The 16,154-nt window shown below is 64.1% G+C and overlaps 6 protein-coding genes across 6 annotated transcripts in view; 4 read left to right on the top strand and 2 right to left on the bottom strand.

Annotated features, from left to right (window-relative positions):
- The window catches only part of PFL1_02842 (uncharacterized protein), a gene marked incomplete at both ends in the record, with an annotated part of 1,896 nt that extends 1,465 nt beyond the window's left edge, over window positions 1-431 (top strand). The window contains 2 exons of the mRNA XM_007880356.1: window positions 77-178; window positions 274-431. Of these exons, the coding sequence (XP_007878547.1) occupies window positions 77-178; window positions 274-431 (260 nt within the window). The remainder of the gene's footprint in view (window positions 1-76; window positions 179-273) is intronic.
- Window positions 432-961: 530 nt separating this feature from the next.
- Window positions 962-2,083, top strand: PFL1_02843 (uncharacterized protein; the record flags this gene model as incomplete). Its single annotated transcript, XM_007880357.1, has 2 exons — window positions 962-1,383; window positions 1,507-2,083. 2 exons carry the CDS (start codon window positions 962-964, stop codon window positions 2,081-2,083), a joined length of 999 nt encoding a protein of 332 aa, XP_007878548.1.
- Window positions 2,084-2,669: 586 nt separating this feature from the next.
- PFL1_02844 (uncharacterized protein) lies at window positions 2,670-4,550 on the bottom strand (the record flags this gene model as incomplete). The annotated part of the gene is made up of 1 exon (XM_007880358.1): window positions 2,670-4,550. The coding sequence occupies one exon, from the start codon at window positions 4,548-4,550 to the stop codon at window positions 2,670-2,672; it is 1,881 nt and encodes a 626-aa protein (XP_007878549.1).
- Window positions 4,551-9,781: 5,231 nt separating this feature from the next.
- On the bottom strand, window positions 9,782-11,485 carry PFL1_02845 (uncharacterized protein; the record flags this gene model as incomplete). Its single annotated transcript, XM_007880359.1, has 1 exon — window positions 9,782-11,485. One exon carries the CDS (start codon window positions 11,483-11,485, stop codon window positions 9,782-9,784), a length of 1,704 nt encoding a protein of 567 aa, XP_007878550.1.
- Window positions 11,486-12,344: 859 nt separating this feature from the next.
- On the top strand, window positions 12,345-14,461 carry PFL1_02846 (uncharacterized protein; the record flags this gene model as incomplete). Its single annotated transcript, XM_007880360.1, has 2 exons — window positions 12,345-14,195; window positions 14,372-14,461. 2 exons carry the CDS (start codon window positions 12,345-12,347, stop codon window positions 14,459-14,461), a joined length of 1,941 nt encoding a protein of 646 aa, XP_007878551.1.
- Window positions 14,462-15,771: 1,310 nt separating this feature from the next.
- PFL1_02847 (uncharacterized protein) overlaps window positions 15,772-16,154 on the top strand; it is a gene marked incomplete at both ends in the record, with an annotated part of 3,027 nt that continues 2,644 nt past the window's right edge. The window contains one exon of the mRNA XM_007880361.1: window positions 15,772-16,034. Coding sequence (XP_007878552.1) covers window positions 15,772-16,034 — 263 coding nt within the window. The remainder of the gene's footprint in view (window positions 16,035-16,154) is intronic.

Consider the following 16,154-nt stretch of genomic DNA (forward strand, 5'->3'; position numbering starts at 1 on the left):
CCTGGTCGAGCTGCCCCGCCCAGTCGTGTCCCGCCTCCTCCAGCGCCCAGTTCCCCCTCGCCCGCGGCGGTTGCAGCGCCGCCGAGCCGTGCTCCTCCTCCTCCCGTCGCTGCACCGCCCATCTCGACCAGCAGCAGCTTCTCTGGTGCTCCCAACGGAGCATCGGCCGTCAGCCGAGGTGAGTAGGCGGGCAAACCGTCGAGTGCCTTCACAGATGCAGACCGTGTCTTCGGAGACTGACTTTGGCTCTCCTGAACCTTGCCATGTCTCCAGTCCCCTCTCCGCCCCCTCACTCTGGTTCGCTGAGCTTCTCGCCGTCGTCGGCGTTCCCTCCGCCGCGCACCTTCAACGCCAGCTCGGCGTCCCAACACAGGTATCCGAGCGGTGCGAGCAAGGGTACGACCTTTGACTTCAAGAGCCTGGCCGCGTGAGGAACGGCCTTTCGGCTGTCAGTCCAGGCAAGAAAAGCAGCGTGCGACCACCTGCTTCGGACCGGGCCCGACGTCGTGGTGAAGCGCCAATTGCGCCGCTTCTTTCGTGAGCCCGCCGGCTCGGCTCAGCGCTCGAGATGTACGAGTTCTTTTATATGCAAAAGATGCCCCCCCTGGCTGGTCACTGCTTGGAGATTTGGCGAGAGGAGTGGAAGATGTCGGTTGGGGCCGCCGGAGAAGTGTATGAGGCGAGGCGAGGCGAGGCGAGGCGAGGTTCGGGAGTCGGGGCCAGCGCGCGGTGCACGGGCTTGAGCGGGCGCGCGCGAAGAAAGGGCTCGGCCTGCTGCCAGGCCTGCAGCCCGCTGCGAGGCGCTGCGTGTTGGTCTTTTTGGGATGTAGCTGCCGCGACATCTTCGACCACCATCACGGGTTACCCTTCTCCCTCTTCACCAGCCAACTCCGCGCCACAGCACCAGCGACCATCACTTACGGAGAGCACGACCATGGACCCATCAGCAGTAGCAGCCGCCATGTCCGGGCATCCAGGCTCGATGCCCACTACCCACGAAGCGTCCACACCCTCGCAACCTCAGGACGCATCCACGTCGACCACACGAGAAGAGGAGGAATACACAGCCTCGTTCCCGACCTATGTCCAATCGTCTTTGCACCGTCACAACGACGACGACGGCGAGGGGGAGGGCGAGGAGGACGATGACGAGGCGTTGTTCGCCGAGCTCGAGAGGGAGGTCGAGGCGATGGACGACCAACGCAATTACCCCGGCTCCTCGGCGGCGCAGGGCAAGACGACGGGCAAGTGGGTGGGAAGAGGTGCCGAGGATGTCGATGGGTTCCTCCGAGACGATGTCGTGGGGGATCGGGATGAGGAGGCGGTGGGTGGGTTCGATATGGCAGAGTTTAGGGAGAGGAGGATGCTTGAGATCCGCGAAGAGTGAGTCGTCGTCGTCGTCGTCGTCGCTGCTGTGCTGCTGCGTCGCCCTGCTTTCGAGTGCACCGGGGTGGTCTACTCACCACACGTGCTTTCATTCTCATCTCTGGCCCTCCCCTTTGGCAGACTGGCGCGGCGCAAGCAGGGCACGTCGAGCTCGTCTCAGAACTCGTCGTCGTACGCGCTGCGGGGCAAGCTGACGGAGATCAGCCACGAAAAGGAGCTGATCCACCTCTCGGCGCAAGAGGCGCGGGTGGCCATCCACTTTTTCCACGCCTCGTTTGAGCGGTGCAAGCTGCTCGACCGGCACCTCGAAGTCGTGGCGCGCCTGCACCCGGACACGCTCTTCCTGCGCGCCAACGTGCTCAACTGCCCCTTTCTCACCGCCAAGCTCGGCATCAAGGTGCTGCCCTGCATCGTCACGTTCCGCGATGGCGTCAGCAAGGACAAGATGGTCGGGTTCGAGGAGCTCGGCAACTCGGACCGATTCACGACGGGCGCCCTCGAGTGGAGACTCGGCCAGTCCGGCATCGTCGACCCGCGACGCAACCAGAAACCCATCCTCGGCTTCGCCGAGCAGCAGAGGGAATCTGTCGGCGTCGGCGTCGTTGGCGCATCGAGCGGGAGGCGGAGGAAGGATAAAAACGGCCGCTGGATCGACGAAGGTGACGGCGACGAGGACGATTACTGGAACGACGACTAGGGATGCCGTTTCGCTCTGTGCCTAGCCAGGGCGCTGCCGTCGTCGTTCCTTCCGAGTGCAATTGACATCGCCTCGATATCCGTCGTGAAAGGCTGCCTCGGTCGGGCAAGATGCGCCGGCCCTGTCGACGTCGGAGAGCAGTGTGGCCCAGCGAACGGCCTCTTGTCCAGCCTCAGATCTTCCGATCAACCGTACGCACCACGACAGAAGGGAAAACACGACTTCCTTGGATTACAGGCCATGATCACGAGATATAAGACAAAGGACGGGGTGGCGACATGGCCGGACCGGATCGAGGATGCGTGCTAGAGCTAAAAGGGGGGGGGGGGAGGACAGCTGGGCCGGGCTGGCTTCGTTGTCTTCGTCAACATCGTCGTCGCTTCCAGGGTCGTTGGTGGGATAAAAATAGCCGCCGGACCGCTCGACGGAGACCAGATAGAGTCGCTTGGCGTAGCTGCAGAACGTTGGGATCGGATCAGATCAGATCAGATCAGATCAGATGGGACGGTGCGGTGGTACGGTACGGTACGGAACGGGACGGGGCGTGGTATATGCTAGGACGGTGACCGAACGGCGGGCCGAGGGCTCAGTAGTAGTCGCGGTTGCGCTCGTACTCGTCCCACTCGGCGTCGAAGTCGGACGCCTGGGCCTGTCGCGCCAGCGCGCCGAGGTTGCAGGGGTTGTTGCCGTAGGGCTTGGCGTCGAGGTCCTTTGGGATCCAGCCGTACTGCAGGCCGACCTGGTAGGACCAGTCGAGGGCCTCGTCGTTCCTCCAGCTCCACATGATCCAGCCGGCGCCCTTCTCGTAGACGTACTGCTGCGTGCGGAAGTTGCGCGCCATAAAGGCCATGTACTTGACCGAGTACGGGTAGTCGGGCCCGCGCGGGAACTTGACGGGCCCGACGGGCAGGTCGCGGTCCGAGGCGCGGTCGCCACTGGGGCCGTTGACACCGAATTCGCCCGCAATCGAGGGGTAGTACTTCTGGCTCTGGACAAAGCTGCTCTCGAGGTCGCACACCTCCTGCAGCCGGGCGATGTCCTTCTTGCGCTTCTGCTCGTCGCTGTAGACAAAGTAGGGGTGCGTGTCGAGCAGGACGCGGTGGCGGGCGCGGCCCGTCCAGAAGTTCTGCCAGTACTGGAGGCCCTGGAAGGCGTCGTGGGCGGCCAGCAGCATGTTCGAGTAGTCCTTGAAGCCGTCGGGCTTGGCCACCTTGTTGCGCGCCCACGGGTAGTACTGGTTGAGCAGCTCCTGGACCTTGCCGTTCTGCTTGCCGTGCGGCTCGTTGACCGCCTCGATGGCCGTCACGGTGCCGGCGTAGTCGGGCTGCGTAAACTCGGTGACGAGCCGGTTAAAGGCGTACTGGGTCTGGGTGTAGTAGCGCGGGTTGTTGGCCCAGTTGACCGGACCCGACTTGCCCGAGTTGTCGTAGCCGTTCTGCGAGCCGGGCACCGAGTGCAGGTCGATCCACACCTTGAGGCCGTACTTCTTGGCCAGCTTGACGCCCTCCTTGAGCTTGGCGAAGCGGTTGAGCGTGAGGAAGGGCACGTTGGGGCCCTTTGCCTCGGCAAACATAAAGTAGGGCACGGGGATGCGGACGTGGTTGAGGTTGGCGTCGGCGATGGCCTTCCAGTCGGCCTCGGTCATCCACTCGTCAAAGTGCTTGGTGAGCACGTACGAGGCCCAATTGTAGTCGCTGTACAGGCCCGCCGTCCACTCGTCGATGATGGGGTTGGGGAAGGGCGCGTTGATCGCGTGGCTGTTGAGCGAGCGCATCAGCGCGCTCGACATCCAGCCCTCGAAGAGGAGCCAGTTGCCGATGTTGACGCCGCGCACCTTGGCGTTGTTGTAGTCGAAGCCCGAGTCCTGGGGCAGGTTCGGCATCTTGGCGGCGGCGTGGGCCTCGCAGTCAACGGCGCCGCTGCGAATGCACGAGGCCAGCTTCGCCTCGTCTCCCCAGCGCAGTGGGTCCGAGGCGTTGCGGTTGCTGTGGAACTCGAACGAAAAGTCCGGGGCGCCGCCGTGCTGGTCGCCGTTCTGATTCTTGAAGCTGAAGCTGAAGCCGAGGTTCTGCGCAGCGCCCTGGACCAGGCTCGAGGCCTTGGAGAGCGTGGGCGAGTTGCCGACGCCGAGCATCGACGTGATGCGGTCGAGCTTGCTGATGGCCGTCTCGAGGCGGCCCTTGACGTTGTTCCAGAAGATGGACTCGTCGGTGCTCTTCTGGTCCGCGTCGACGTAGTGCAGCTCGTCGAGGTAGGTGTCGGCGACCATCGAGTTGCTGCTGAGCCGCATGGTGCGCATCCCCTCGACCTCGCGCGGGTTGCGAAGCTGCGGCGCTTCGACTTCGGGCTGGTACATTCCGGCGTAGCGCGACACGCCGCGGTACTGCCTGACGGCGGGGATGGCCTCGACGTCGGGCACCGAGACGGCCAGCGCCAGCGCGGCGAGGCTGAGTGTGGTGAATCGCATGGTGATGTGTGTATGCGGGGAGGCCTGTGGCGATCCTGTGGCGATCCTGTGGCGGCCCCGGTGGTGTGAGAGCGTCGATGAGCGCAAGAGGCGTCTAGGACGTGGCTTCTAGGGCTCGATGTCGGCGGCAAAGAAGATGAAGAAGCAGCGAGCAGGGGGGTATCGTGGGTATGGCAGTAGCAGGCGTAGCGTAGGTGCGGTGGGTGTATTAGGGCAAGAGCAGGGCAGGGCAGGGCGGGACGAGGGGATGGCAGGGGAGGAGAGGTGGCCAGGGAAGGGGTGAGAGGATCGATGGAGAAGAAGAACACGACCTCGAGTGACCGGAGAGCTTCTTTATACGAGCTGCTCCTCTCCTCGAGCGGGGTGTGAAGCGAGGGCGACGTCGCTGCAACATAGGTGCAGCTGGTGTTGAAAGGCACGCAGTACCGTTCCGCCCGCTTGAAGGGCAGGAGGCTGAGAAGGATGGGATGGCCTCAGCAGCTCCCGTGTGCCATCTGCTTGCGAAGGTCAGGCAACAGGGGCAAGCTAGGACGACGGGGCCAGAGCCACCCAGCGGAGTTTGCCCTGGGCCGACGACGACGGAACAGCGCTTACGGCGGCGGCGGCGGGAGGGGCAGGGACAGGCGGAGTGAGCAGCAGCGGGAAGGCGCAGAGCCGTGAAGGGGAGAGGAAGAGCTTGAGCAGCGTCGCTGGGCCTCAAGTGCGGATCATCAGCAGACGAGCTTACAATCAGCGGGCAAGGTGGTGGCGTGTGCGTGTGCGTGTGCGTGTAGACAGTCGGTCGAGCTAGAGGCAGAGCTTGGCAAAGCCTTGGCTGCCTTGCTTGCCTTGGCTGTGGTCATCGGAAGTTGAACCCCGGCTATAGAGGACAAGGTGACGATGCAGATGCGAATGCATCGACGTCGTCGGGGACCTCACCGTCGGCGGCGGGAGCACGGCCAGGTCCTTGAGCAGCCAGAAGGGAGCAGGGCACTCACGGAGAGGCGAGGCGGAAAGCGATGCTCGACCCCAAGGGACCCGGGTCTGGGTCAAGTCTTGGTCGATCCTGGAGTAGGAGGGCAGCAGACCAGCCTCCTCAGTCCTTGCTTGCCTTCGGCCTCGCCCGGTGTCGATGGCGTGTCCAGCCTTCTACGCCTGCTCCGACACATCTCAACCTCCCGTCGCAGACATCGTTTGGGATGCGAGCCGCGGCCTCGCGCTGATGGCAGAGTGAAGGACCGAGCAGCGGTCCCAAGCTCTGTCGTGCTCCGCCGCTCGTTAGCACAGGCTTGTCGAGAACGCTGAGCAAGGTGAGGAAGAGGGCCGGACAGGTGTACAGGTGCGTGCGCGCCTCGTGTTGATCTCGAAGTGGCAGGTTTGGAAAGGCGGCGGCAGGCGGCGGGCGAGTGCTTTTGCCGTGACAACCCTGCCTGGATCCTCGTCCTGATGCAGGCCGGCAGGGCCGTACGCGTGTGCATGGCGGCGGAAATCCTGGGTGAGGGCTGGAATCGGAGCAGGGCCGACACCTGTGAGAACGGCGGCTGGCTGTCGCGAGACCCTCGTACGACCACGTCTCTCCCCTCAAGTACGCCATCCCATCCCCAGCACAGAACTGAGTAGTCCCTTCGAGAGGCGGTGAGCGCATGCCACATGTCTGTTCCTACTATCCTCAGTCACTGTCTGAGCTGAAGGCACCGCTGCCTTCGTCCGACACGAGCGCCAAGCCCTTCCTTTGCAGGATGCCGACCAGCGTGGCGCGAAGTCGGACAGGTTCCGTCCCCGGATGGACGTTGGGAGATGGAGTGGTACGTGGTCTTGCTGCTTGACAAGATCTCGAAGCACCCGCTCGAGAACTCCTGGACATCTCCGCCGCGCGATGGCGCGCCAACTCTGCCCACGCGGATGCTGGTCAGATGTTTACGTCCGAGTCAGGTCACGTCCGGATTGGCATCTACACAGGTACTTTTTGAGCTTGGCACAACCAGATGGCCTCGACCTTCTCTGCGGGTTCTTCTCGACAGTCACTGACGACGAGATTGGGACAAGGGCTTCGATGCTGACAGGTCCGGCTGGCTGACGTCGACGGGGTCGTCGCCTTCTTGGCGCTCATGGATCCATCTACCGCCGACGGGTCTTCGCATCTACGACGACCGGACCTTCGATGACCATGCCAAGCGTCGGAGCTGTCGCTGCAGTGGCATGGCGCGGTGTCTTCTGTGACAGAGTCCGGCAAGGTTCGGGCGCGATGTGGTACCAGAGGGGTCACGATCCGAGCGAAGCGGGAATCGACATCATGTGCACCGCACCCTTCGTTTCTCCGTGAGAAGCGGTCGATGGAGCCAGAGTCAAATCGCGCCGCAACCTGGCGCGGTCACCTCGAGCTTGCTTGACGCTCACCGCACGTCCGGCCCGGACCGAACCCGCCAAGCTTTGCCGCGCCGTCGACGACGGTGTCACCTTCGTGAAACAGGGGTGGGAAGAAGGCGAGCGGAGCCGTCGTGGGTGCGACGTCGAAGGCGGCGGTGCCGGATGGGGAAGACGCTGACCCGATTGTTGGACTTAGAAGTTGAGTCTGACCTTTGACATTGCGCAGCCGCACGTCGGAGATGGCGCAGGGACGCAGCAGCAGCAGCAGCACCATCACCGCCACCTTCACCACCACCACCACCACCACCACCTTCGGAGCTCCAAAGTAAAAATCAAAAAGTCACACCGACCGCCGTCCCCATGTCCCGGCAGCCCGGCAGAACAGCACGCAGGGATCGACGGCAGCCGATCGTTTGATGCCGATCCTGCCTCCGACAGCAGAGACCGACAAACACCTGCTTGCTTGCCTGCGTGCTCGGTTCTCCGTTCCGCCACAAGACAGGGGCTCCCGGTTCGATGCCTTCCCCGTCTCAAAGCGGAGGGAAGAAGATCGTGCATCGCCGTCGTCGCCGGATGCTCCGAAGTCTTTGCGAATCCTCAACGAAGTGACAACGGCTTTGGCCGATGAGTAGGGGATGGCGAAAGCTGATCTCGACGACGAGGTCGCGGGAAGGTGTAGAGCGAGAAAGGCTCACACGGCTACCAGAGCACCGCTGTGCACCCAGAAAGCATCCAGGCAGCGGGCGGGCCGCGCCGCGCGCTCGGCTGATGCCGCCTCTCGTAGGCGAGAACAACACTGAGACCCGCCAAAAAGCATCCGCGAGTTCGGATAGCAAGCGGGCGGAGGCTGGCGCATATACATACATAGCAAAGCGCAGCAGGCCTGCCCTGAGGGACCCGATTGGGAAGGTCAGCCCAGGCCAGAGCCTACCTGGCTTGCCTGCATCTTTCCTGCACCATCGATACGGCTCGCGACCAGCTCAGCAGAGGCAGACGAGCGCACTCTCCATCGGTCCTGCCTCCTTGGCGCGGCTTGCCGGTTTGACCGGTGGCCCGAGGATGGCGATGGAGATCCCGCGGCCGGCACAGCAGGTAGCCCCTGTGGCTTCGAGCATGGGCTGCGAGGAGGCATGGGACCTGAGCGGCCAGCGGGCGGTGCTCGAAACAGGGTGCCTGGTCGGTGTTGACCGTCCATCTACACGGCAGGAGATTGCAGGTGCTTGCTTGCCTGCTTGCTCTCGAGGCTCCCTTAAGTCCATCATGGACGATCAGGATCGAGCGCTTGCTTCCCCGGACCAAACTGAGACTGGGCTCGACGAGCAAGAGCCTCGAAAGGCGGCGAACAAGATGGCCCAAGAAGCACGGAGCTGTCCGACCAGGACGACTCGGTGGTCGACCGGTGGGGACCATCATGTATCGACGCCCTCGCCTGAGTCAAGGCTAACCGACCATCTCCTGCTTGTCGACAAGGGCATGGTCCCTTCCTTTGCTTTGTAACTATACATGTAGTCGTTGGCTCGACGAACACCTTTCGCCCGTATCCTATTCGACACAGGTCATACGATCTCCGCATCCATGGCAGCCCCTTCGTTAGCGCCTCCATGCGACGCTGCTGCGCTTCTCGTGGAGAAGTCCCGCACGGCTTGCTCGTCGCTCTTCCTGAAGGCAGGCAAGAGGACGGCGAGATCAAGATTCATTCAGGTTGCAAGCCCCTGAGCGTGCGCCACGCTTCGAGACCTCCGTTCAAAGGTCGCCGAAGCACCTGACTCTGATCCTGCCCTGAGCGGGACCTCCGCCGTGCGAGGGCACAGCATCGACAACAGAATGGCTTGTAGGCGATCGGCTGGAACCCTTTAGCCGCTGTCGTCCGAGGCTGGGGCCGGCAGTAGCTACATAGGTTGCGAGGGATGCAGAGAAAGAAAAGGCGGAAATCTTCCGTTCGTTCCGAAGGCGGCGGTACGTCCGTTTGCCCGGCAAGCTTGCCCCTGAAGTGGCTCGCTTAACTGCCCAAGTGGTGGGTAGCGTGTGCGCGTACGGGCCCGTCTCGACTCCTCTGTCGTGCGCGCACAGCCCGCACCCTCCTACGCCTGTTCGACCGCCCATCACCTTCGTAGGCTCCAAGTCAAGCCCTCGGCGAGTGACGCCTTGCACGAGACGGGCCGAGAATAAGAATTGGAACGGAGAGCATCTTGGATATCGAGTAAGGCGGCGAGGTGGTTGTCGCATCAGCCTTTGTGTAGAGACCGCCGGTTGAGGTTTTGGGACCCTTGCAACCGAGGCTTTGCTCCTTCGACAAAATGAGGCTCCGGATAGAGTTCGGGCGCAACGAGGGACAGACGGACGGACGGACGTAACGCGCGCACAGACGCTCCGAATCGCTCAGCCCGAGCGCGCGTACAGAGAAGCTCCTTTGCTGCCCATTGACCACGACCTCACTCCTGAGGTCAAGAGACGCCCCGCATTGTCCAAGATGCTCGCGAGGAGGCACACCTTGTACATTACATGGTATGTGGACGTGCTAGAGGCGAGAAGCGAGGAGGTCCTGGCGCCCCAGTCCCGCTAAAATGCGGGGAGAACAGTGGGGGCGAGCTAAGCAACCCACACCGCCAACTTGGTGGCGCGAGCGTACAGTAGATGGCCCTCGACCTGCCGCATCGCCTGGTTTTCGTCCGTCTGGCACTCTGGAAAGAACCATCCCCACGCTTTGGCAGCAGCACCACACCCAGATGAAACACGCCGCGTTCCAGTCGACCGACGGGCCTTGTGACCAACACGCTAGTGTGCGATGTGCATTCGACGAGCGATTGGACCGCTCTTCCTCCGCGGCCGACCGTTGGCTATGTACTGCACTCTTGGACTGCCGACGGGGGCCACCCGGACGCCGTTTAATCCACCCGCGCCTTCTTTTCTGGACGTGCCGCGCCGTCTGCGGTCGTCGCTGCTGCTGCTGCGTCGCCATTTTCTGATCTCGGTCGGCTCGCTGTTGCAGCCTGGTCCCGGCCCTGGTCCTGCCCCTGTCCCTGCTCCTTCTCCGCCTTGGCCAGATCCATCTCCTGCTTCTCGAGCTTCTCCTCGCCTTCGGTCTGGATGTCTCGGATCTCCGTCAGGCCCTTGGTCTCCTTGACCCTCTCCTTGCGCGCTTTCCTCGACTCGTCGCCCGCCTCGCCTTCCTGGACCGGCAGCGGCGGTCGGAAGTACGGCTGCGCCAGCCAGTGTGGGATGTACCGTGGCCTGTGCGCGTCCTCGACCTCTTTGCCGTCGGCCGAGACCGGCGGCGGCGCGAGGAACGACACGCTGCCCGGCAGCGGCGTCTCGAGCGGCTGGTCGTACTTGCCGCTCTCGCGGTCGACCTTGAGCCGGCGCTCCAGCTCGGCGATAAAGGCGCGGTAGCTCTCGATGCGCGCCTCGCCGGCCTTGGACGGATCGAAGCGCGACTTGCCCAGCATCTCGCGCAGGTCGCGGTGCACCTCGAGCGCGGGCCGGCAGAGGCGGAAGAAGTGCGCCTTGATGGCGCTGCCGGCCGTCGGGGTGCGCAGCGCAGCGACAATGTCGAGGTACTCGTTGGCCATGGCCGTGATGCTGGGAAAGGGCAGAGCCGGCGCCATGGGGAACATGGGCGTGGCCTCTGCGGGCATCGGGTCGGCAAAGATGGCCGGATTGTAGAGGTTGCCCTCGGCGCTCATGACGCCGTCGGCGGTGGTCGTCTCGATGGCGTCGTGCCAGTCGCGAGGGTAGAGGATGTTGCCGTTGGCAAAGACGGGCACCTTGACGGCCTGCTTGACGGCGCGGATCTTTTGCCAGTCGGCAAGGCCGGTCTTGTGGCCCTTCATCTCGCGGGTGCGGCCGTGGACGGTGATGATCTGCGCCCCCGCGCGCTCGAGCATGCGCGCGTAGGCGATCGTCTTTTCGACGCTGTCGTAGACGCGCATCTTGGCCGTGACGGGCACCTTGAGGTTGATGTGCAGGATGTTGATCAGCGAAAAAATCAGCGGCCAGTCCTCCATGAGGAAGGAGCCGTAGTGGCCGCGCCGCGCAATGTGCTGCGGGCAGCCGAGGTTGAGGTCGACGCCATTGCAGCGGTCCTGGACGACCTCGGCGGCCTTGAGAAGCGTCTGCGGGTCGTTGGCGCAGAACTGGACGAGCAGGGGGCGGTCGGTGTCGGTGGAGCTGCCCTCGCCCCGGTCTTGTTCGCTGCCGTTGGCGAGGTCGATGACCTCTGCGCCCTCTTCGCCGCAGCTGCGGTTAAAGTTGACCTCCTGGTACTTTGACCTGCTCTTCTTGCTCGCCTCGTCGACAAAGAGGCGCGCGTTGATCATGGGCGTGTAGACCAGGTCGCTGCCGTAGCGCCTGCTGAGGATGCGCCAGGGCAGCTCGGACTGGTCGACCATGGGCGCCACGACGCGCCTGGGCGAGCCCATGGACCGGTAAAAGTCCCAGGATGCGAGCTTGTCGTGGATGGGCGTCCCCGTCGGCGGGAAGCTGTCGAGGTCCGGGATGGTGTCGACCACGGGCAGGCCGCCAGCGGAGGTGCCATTGGTAGCCTGCTTGCCGGGCTGAGTGGCGGAGGGGACCGCGACAGCCTCGGGCATGGTCGCGATGCTATGTGAAAGCGCGAGATGCGTCCGGGTCAGGGCGGGCGGGCAGAGTCGAGGCGTTGAGGCGGTGGCAGTCGTGGAAGAGAAGCAGGTGGTTCGGACGAGGGCAGCCACGGCCAACAGACGTGGCAGCGGAATCGTGGCGGTCTGCTCGGAGAGGGTGCCTCCTCTCTATCGTTGAGAGAGCACGCTGGTGTCGATGCGCGGCGGGGGTGGTTGGGGTACGACAGAACTCAGAGGTGGCGGCTCGGTGGGAGGATGGTGGTGAGGATAGGTGTGGAGACCCCAGCGGCGAGCAGCAGTCAGGCCTGGCCTGCCTGAAAGCAAGCGCGAGGTGGAGCAGCCCGCCCTGCCTGGCCAGCGGGCGAGCGGCGAACCAAACTTTTTTCTTCCAAACGCCGAGGGCTCGGGAATCGGCCCCGAGGACCGCTCGTTGCTCGAACTACCTGCTGCTGCTGATGCTGGCTGCACGCGCACGCAAAGCCACGGCGGCGTGCATCTCGTTCTTCTTCGGCCCTGTCTCCGAGTCACACGCGGCGCTGGCCTGCGGGCCCTCCGGACGAGGTGGGGCAGATGGGGCCGTCGGCGGTCCCGTCTTGTCATTGCTCCTCGTCCGGCTCCATCCATCACTCTCCAGCCTCATCGTCACCAACACCATCGGCACGCTCCCGACCGCCATCATCAAGCCCACCTTGGCGACGCCCTGACAACGACAACGCCGGCTCATCCGCACACGGCTCGATACCCACAAGTTGCTGCCCCTGGATCGTCTCTGCTCTAGCACAGCCCGCCGACGCCGCACCCAAATCCCCCCTCCCCCCACTCGCACCTTGCTCCCGGAACGCCCGCCGCCATGCCGCCGACCACGCACCTGCGCTCGCCCCCGGATGATCCCAAGGCGCAATGGATCATCCAAAAGTACGGTGGCACCAGCGTCGGAAAGTTCCTCGAACGCATCGCATCAGAAATCGTACCGGCCTACATGGCCACCAACCACAAGGTCGCCATCGTATGCTCGGCCAGGTCAGGCCAGACAAAGGCGCTCGGCACCACCAACCTCCTCCTCCAGGCCGCCACCGAGGCCCTCTGCGGCGACGACGCGGCCACCCCCTCGGGCTCCTTGTCCAACTCGGTCGCATCCCTCACCAACGGCACCCAGACCCCCAACCACCGCCCCGGATCCGCATTCGCGCGCAGACCAAGCTCGAGAGCTAGCTCCGCCAAGCCAGAGAGCCTGAGCGCAGTCGCGCTCGACAACAAGCTCGCGCAGCTCGAGCTCACCAAGGCGACGGCCTCGCCAGCCGCGCCGCCGGCCGAAAACGGCACCTCGTCCGACTCGTCCGACACCGAGGCCGTTGCTACCGCCGCCGCCCCCGCCGTCGGCTACAATGCCACCGTCGACCGCATCCTCTCCGACCACATCGCGTCGGTGCGCAAGGCCGTCGCAAAGGACCTCGAGCTCAGGGAGCAGCTCGAGCGCGACATTGTCGAGGACTGCGAGCGCCTGCGCGACTTTCTCATGGCCGCCAAGATCATTGAAGAGATCTCGCCGAGGTCCAAGGACGTCATCATTGGCGTCGGAGAGAAGCTCTCGTGCCGCATCGCCGTCGGCGCGCTGCGCGACGCCGGCGTCGAGGCCGAGCTGGTGACGCTCGAAAACATTGTCGATCCGGCGCTCGTCGCCAACATCGGCCAGGACAGCCAGGGCGAGTTTACGCTGGACCAGTCCTTTTACGACAGCCTCAGCGTCGCGCTGGGCGAGCGCCTCAAGGCGTGCAAGGGCGTGCCCGTGGTGACGGGCTACTTTGGCAACGTGCCCGGCTCCCTGCTGAGCCAGATCGGCCGCGGCTACACCGACCTCTGCGCCGCCCTGTGCGCCGTCGGCGTGGGCGCCCAGGAGCTGCAGATCTGGAAGGAGGTCGACGGCGTCTTTACCGCCGACCCGAGAAAGGTGCCCACGGCGCGCCTGATCCCGTCCATCACGCCCGAGGAGGCGGCCGAGCTGACCTACTACGGCAGCGAGGTCATCCACCCGTTCACCATGGAGCAGGCCATCAAGAAGGCCATCCCGATCCGCATCAAGAACGTCGAGAACCCGGGCGGATCGGGCACCGTCATCTTTCCGGACGTGCCCGAGGGCCAGGACGGCTCCAAGGACAAGCTCGTCGACGGCCACGTCGACCAGCCCCGGCCCCCGCTCACGCCGAGCGCCAGCATCGCCAACTTTGGCGCGTGGGGCGCCGCGGGCAAGCACCTCGCCACCACGCCCGTCCACGGCGCCGAGCGCAAGCTGCCGACGGCCGTCACCATCAAGGACGACGTGCTCGTCCTCAACGTCCACTCGAACCGCAAGACGGTCAGCCACGGCTTCTTTGCAAAGATCTTTGGCACGCTCGACAAGTACGGCGTCGTCGTCGACCTCATCTCGACGTCCGAGGTGCATGTCTCGATGGCCATGGCCGCCGGCATCCGCCCGCGCACCCTCGACAAGCTCAAGGCCGAGCTGCAAAAGGTCGGCACCGTCAGCGTCCTCCGCGACATGGCCATCCTCAGCCTCGTCGGCCGCCACATGCGCAACATGGTCGGCGTCGCCGGCAGAATGTTTACCGTGCTGGCAGAGGGCAACGTCAACATCGAAATGATCAGCCAGGGCGCCAGCGAGATCAACATCTCGTGCGTCCTCCACGAGAAGCTGGCCGTCAAGGTGGGTTGGCCGGGCCTCTGATCGTTGCGCGAGATGCCGAGGACCGACGGCTGACTCGTTCCTCTCTCTCTCCCTCTCTCTCCTCCTCTCTCCTCCTCTCTCTCTCTCTCTCTCTCTCCCTCCTCTCTCCCTCTCTCTCCCTCTCTCTCTCTCCTCGCCGTTTGCCCCCCGCACAGGCGCTCAACCTGATCCACTATTCGGTCCTCGAGGTCAGCCCCAAGCCCAGCAACACCGAGTCCGGCGCCTTTGGCCGGTCGTTTTTCTGAGCGCCAATTAGCCGCTCCAACGACGGCCCCCTTGGCCTCTGTAGACGCTCCTTCCGCTGCCAGCCTGGTCCGTCCGTCCGTCCATACGAACCCCCCTCCCGTTGCCGTGCTCCAACAGCATCCCTGCATTCCCACACCGCCGCCGTCCCCTCCCCCAGCCAGCACATGTATTCTAGAGTCATTGTCAAGCAGTGCCCACCCCGCCGCCGCCGAGCGGGGGGGGCCCTCGTAGTTGTGGTCCAACCCATACCTTGGTTCTCTCATCATCATCGTCCCCCGCCCGCCTTGCCTCGCCTGAAAGACGAGCCGACAGCCTTCCCGCAGCGGCGCCCTATCTCACCGCGTCAGAAGGACGAGGAAGAAGACCGCCAAAAAGGACAATTAAGAAGGAAAAAGGACAACCAAGAAAAATGCAAAAGGTAATGGAGACTGTGGGGATTGAACCCACGACCTTTGCCTCTCAGCAGGCACCTTCATGCGAAGGAAGCACAAGCTTGAGCATGCGAAAGCAACGATCTACCGCTGATCTAAACCCCCTTTCGATGCAAATCCCCGGAATTGAACGTTATATAACACATTAAGACTGGCAGGGTGGGCGACTGCGGGACGCGACATGTCAGTCGGGGAGGGGGGGGGGGGGGGGGGGGACCGAGTGACGCGCCCCCTTTTGCGATGCCAGCGCAATCGACGGCCGCCATGCCGCTGCGGGAGAGCGGGCGAGGGCTGTGATGAGCGAGGATCTACGTCGCCGACCGGCGGGGAATGGGGCCTGCCAGGCGGCCGTGGGAAACGCTCAACAAGGCGCCTCGATCCGCCCTCTTTGCTTCTCTCTTCCCTTCCTCCAGGACCGGTTCCATCGAGTGGCAAGCCCCGCACTCCCCCCCCTTCTCTTCCTATTTCGTTTCGCCCCCCTTTTACCTTCTCTTCGCCGCCGCCTCCGTTGCTTGCTTGCGACGAGACGACACCGGTATCGACCTCGCCCCCCTTTGACAGCTGGTCTGCAAGCGCAAATCGATCGACGGACAAGCTGCGTCGTGTCGCCATCGCTTGAGGGGAGAGTCGCTTGTTTCTTTCGCTTCGACCGTCGCCGACCCATCCGCTTCTTGTCTATCTCTATCCATCTTTCCCTGGCGGATCGAACTGGATCTCTTCGACAGAGGAAGGGGCCCATTCGGCACTCTCGGCTTTTAACAACGTCCCCTTTCGGACTAGGAGGAACCACAAGGGGGGATCTGGAATCCACCCGCCCATATCGAACACCGAGGGTGAACGCTTCAACGTCGGCCTGCCTTTCGACGCGCAAAACGACCATGAAGCCCTCTCGCAAGAACCAAGGCGCGACGGGCCGCCTGCGCGGCGTAGCGTGGCTGGGGACCCTGGCGGTCTTCCTGGTCGTGCTCTGCGCCAGCGCGCGTCCCGCCGATGCCGCCCCCTTTACCGCCTCGACGGGCGCTGAGCTGGCCCCGCGGTCGACGCGCGACATTGTCGATCAGATCTTCAACAGGCTGGCGGACCGCATCACGTACGGCGCAGGCGGCGCCGTGCAGCAGGGCGACGGCTACGACCAATCGAGGTACTGGCCCGTGAGCACGTCGCCCTGGCGCCAGAACCAGCACCCCCTGCCCCGCCGCTCGCCGATCGAGAATGGCGCAGAGGAAGGAGGACGCGACTCGGCCCTGCGCAAGAAGAGGCA

This window comes from Pseudozyma flocculosa (genome assembly GCF_000417875.1).
Source record: "Pseudozyma flocculosa PF-1 unplaced genomic scaffold scaffold00008, whole genome shotgun sequence".
NCBI classification, from domain to species: Eukaryota; Fungi; Basidiomycota; class Ustilaginomycetes; order Ustilaginales; family Ustilaginaceae; genus Pseudozyma; species Pseudozyma flocculosa.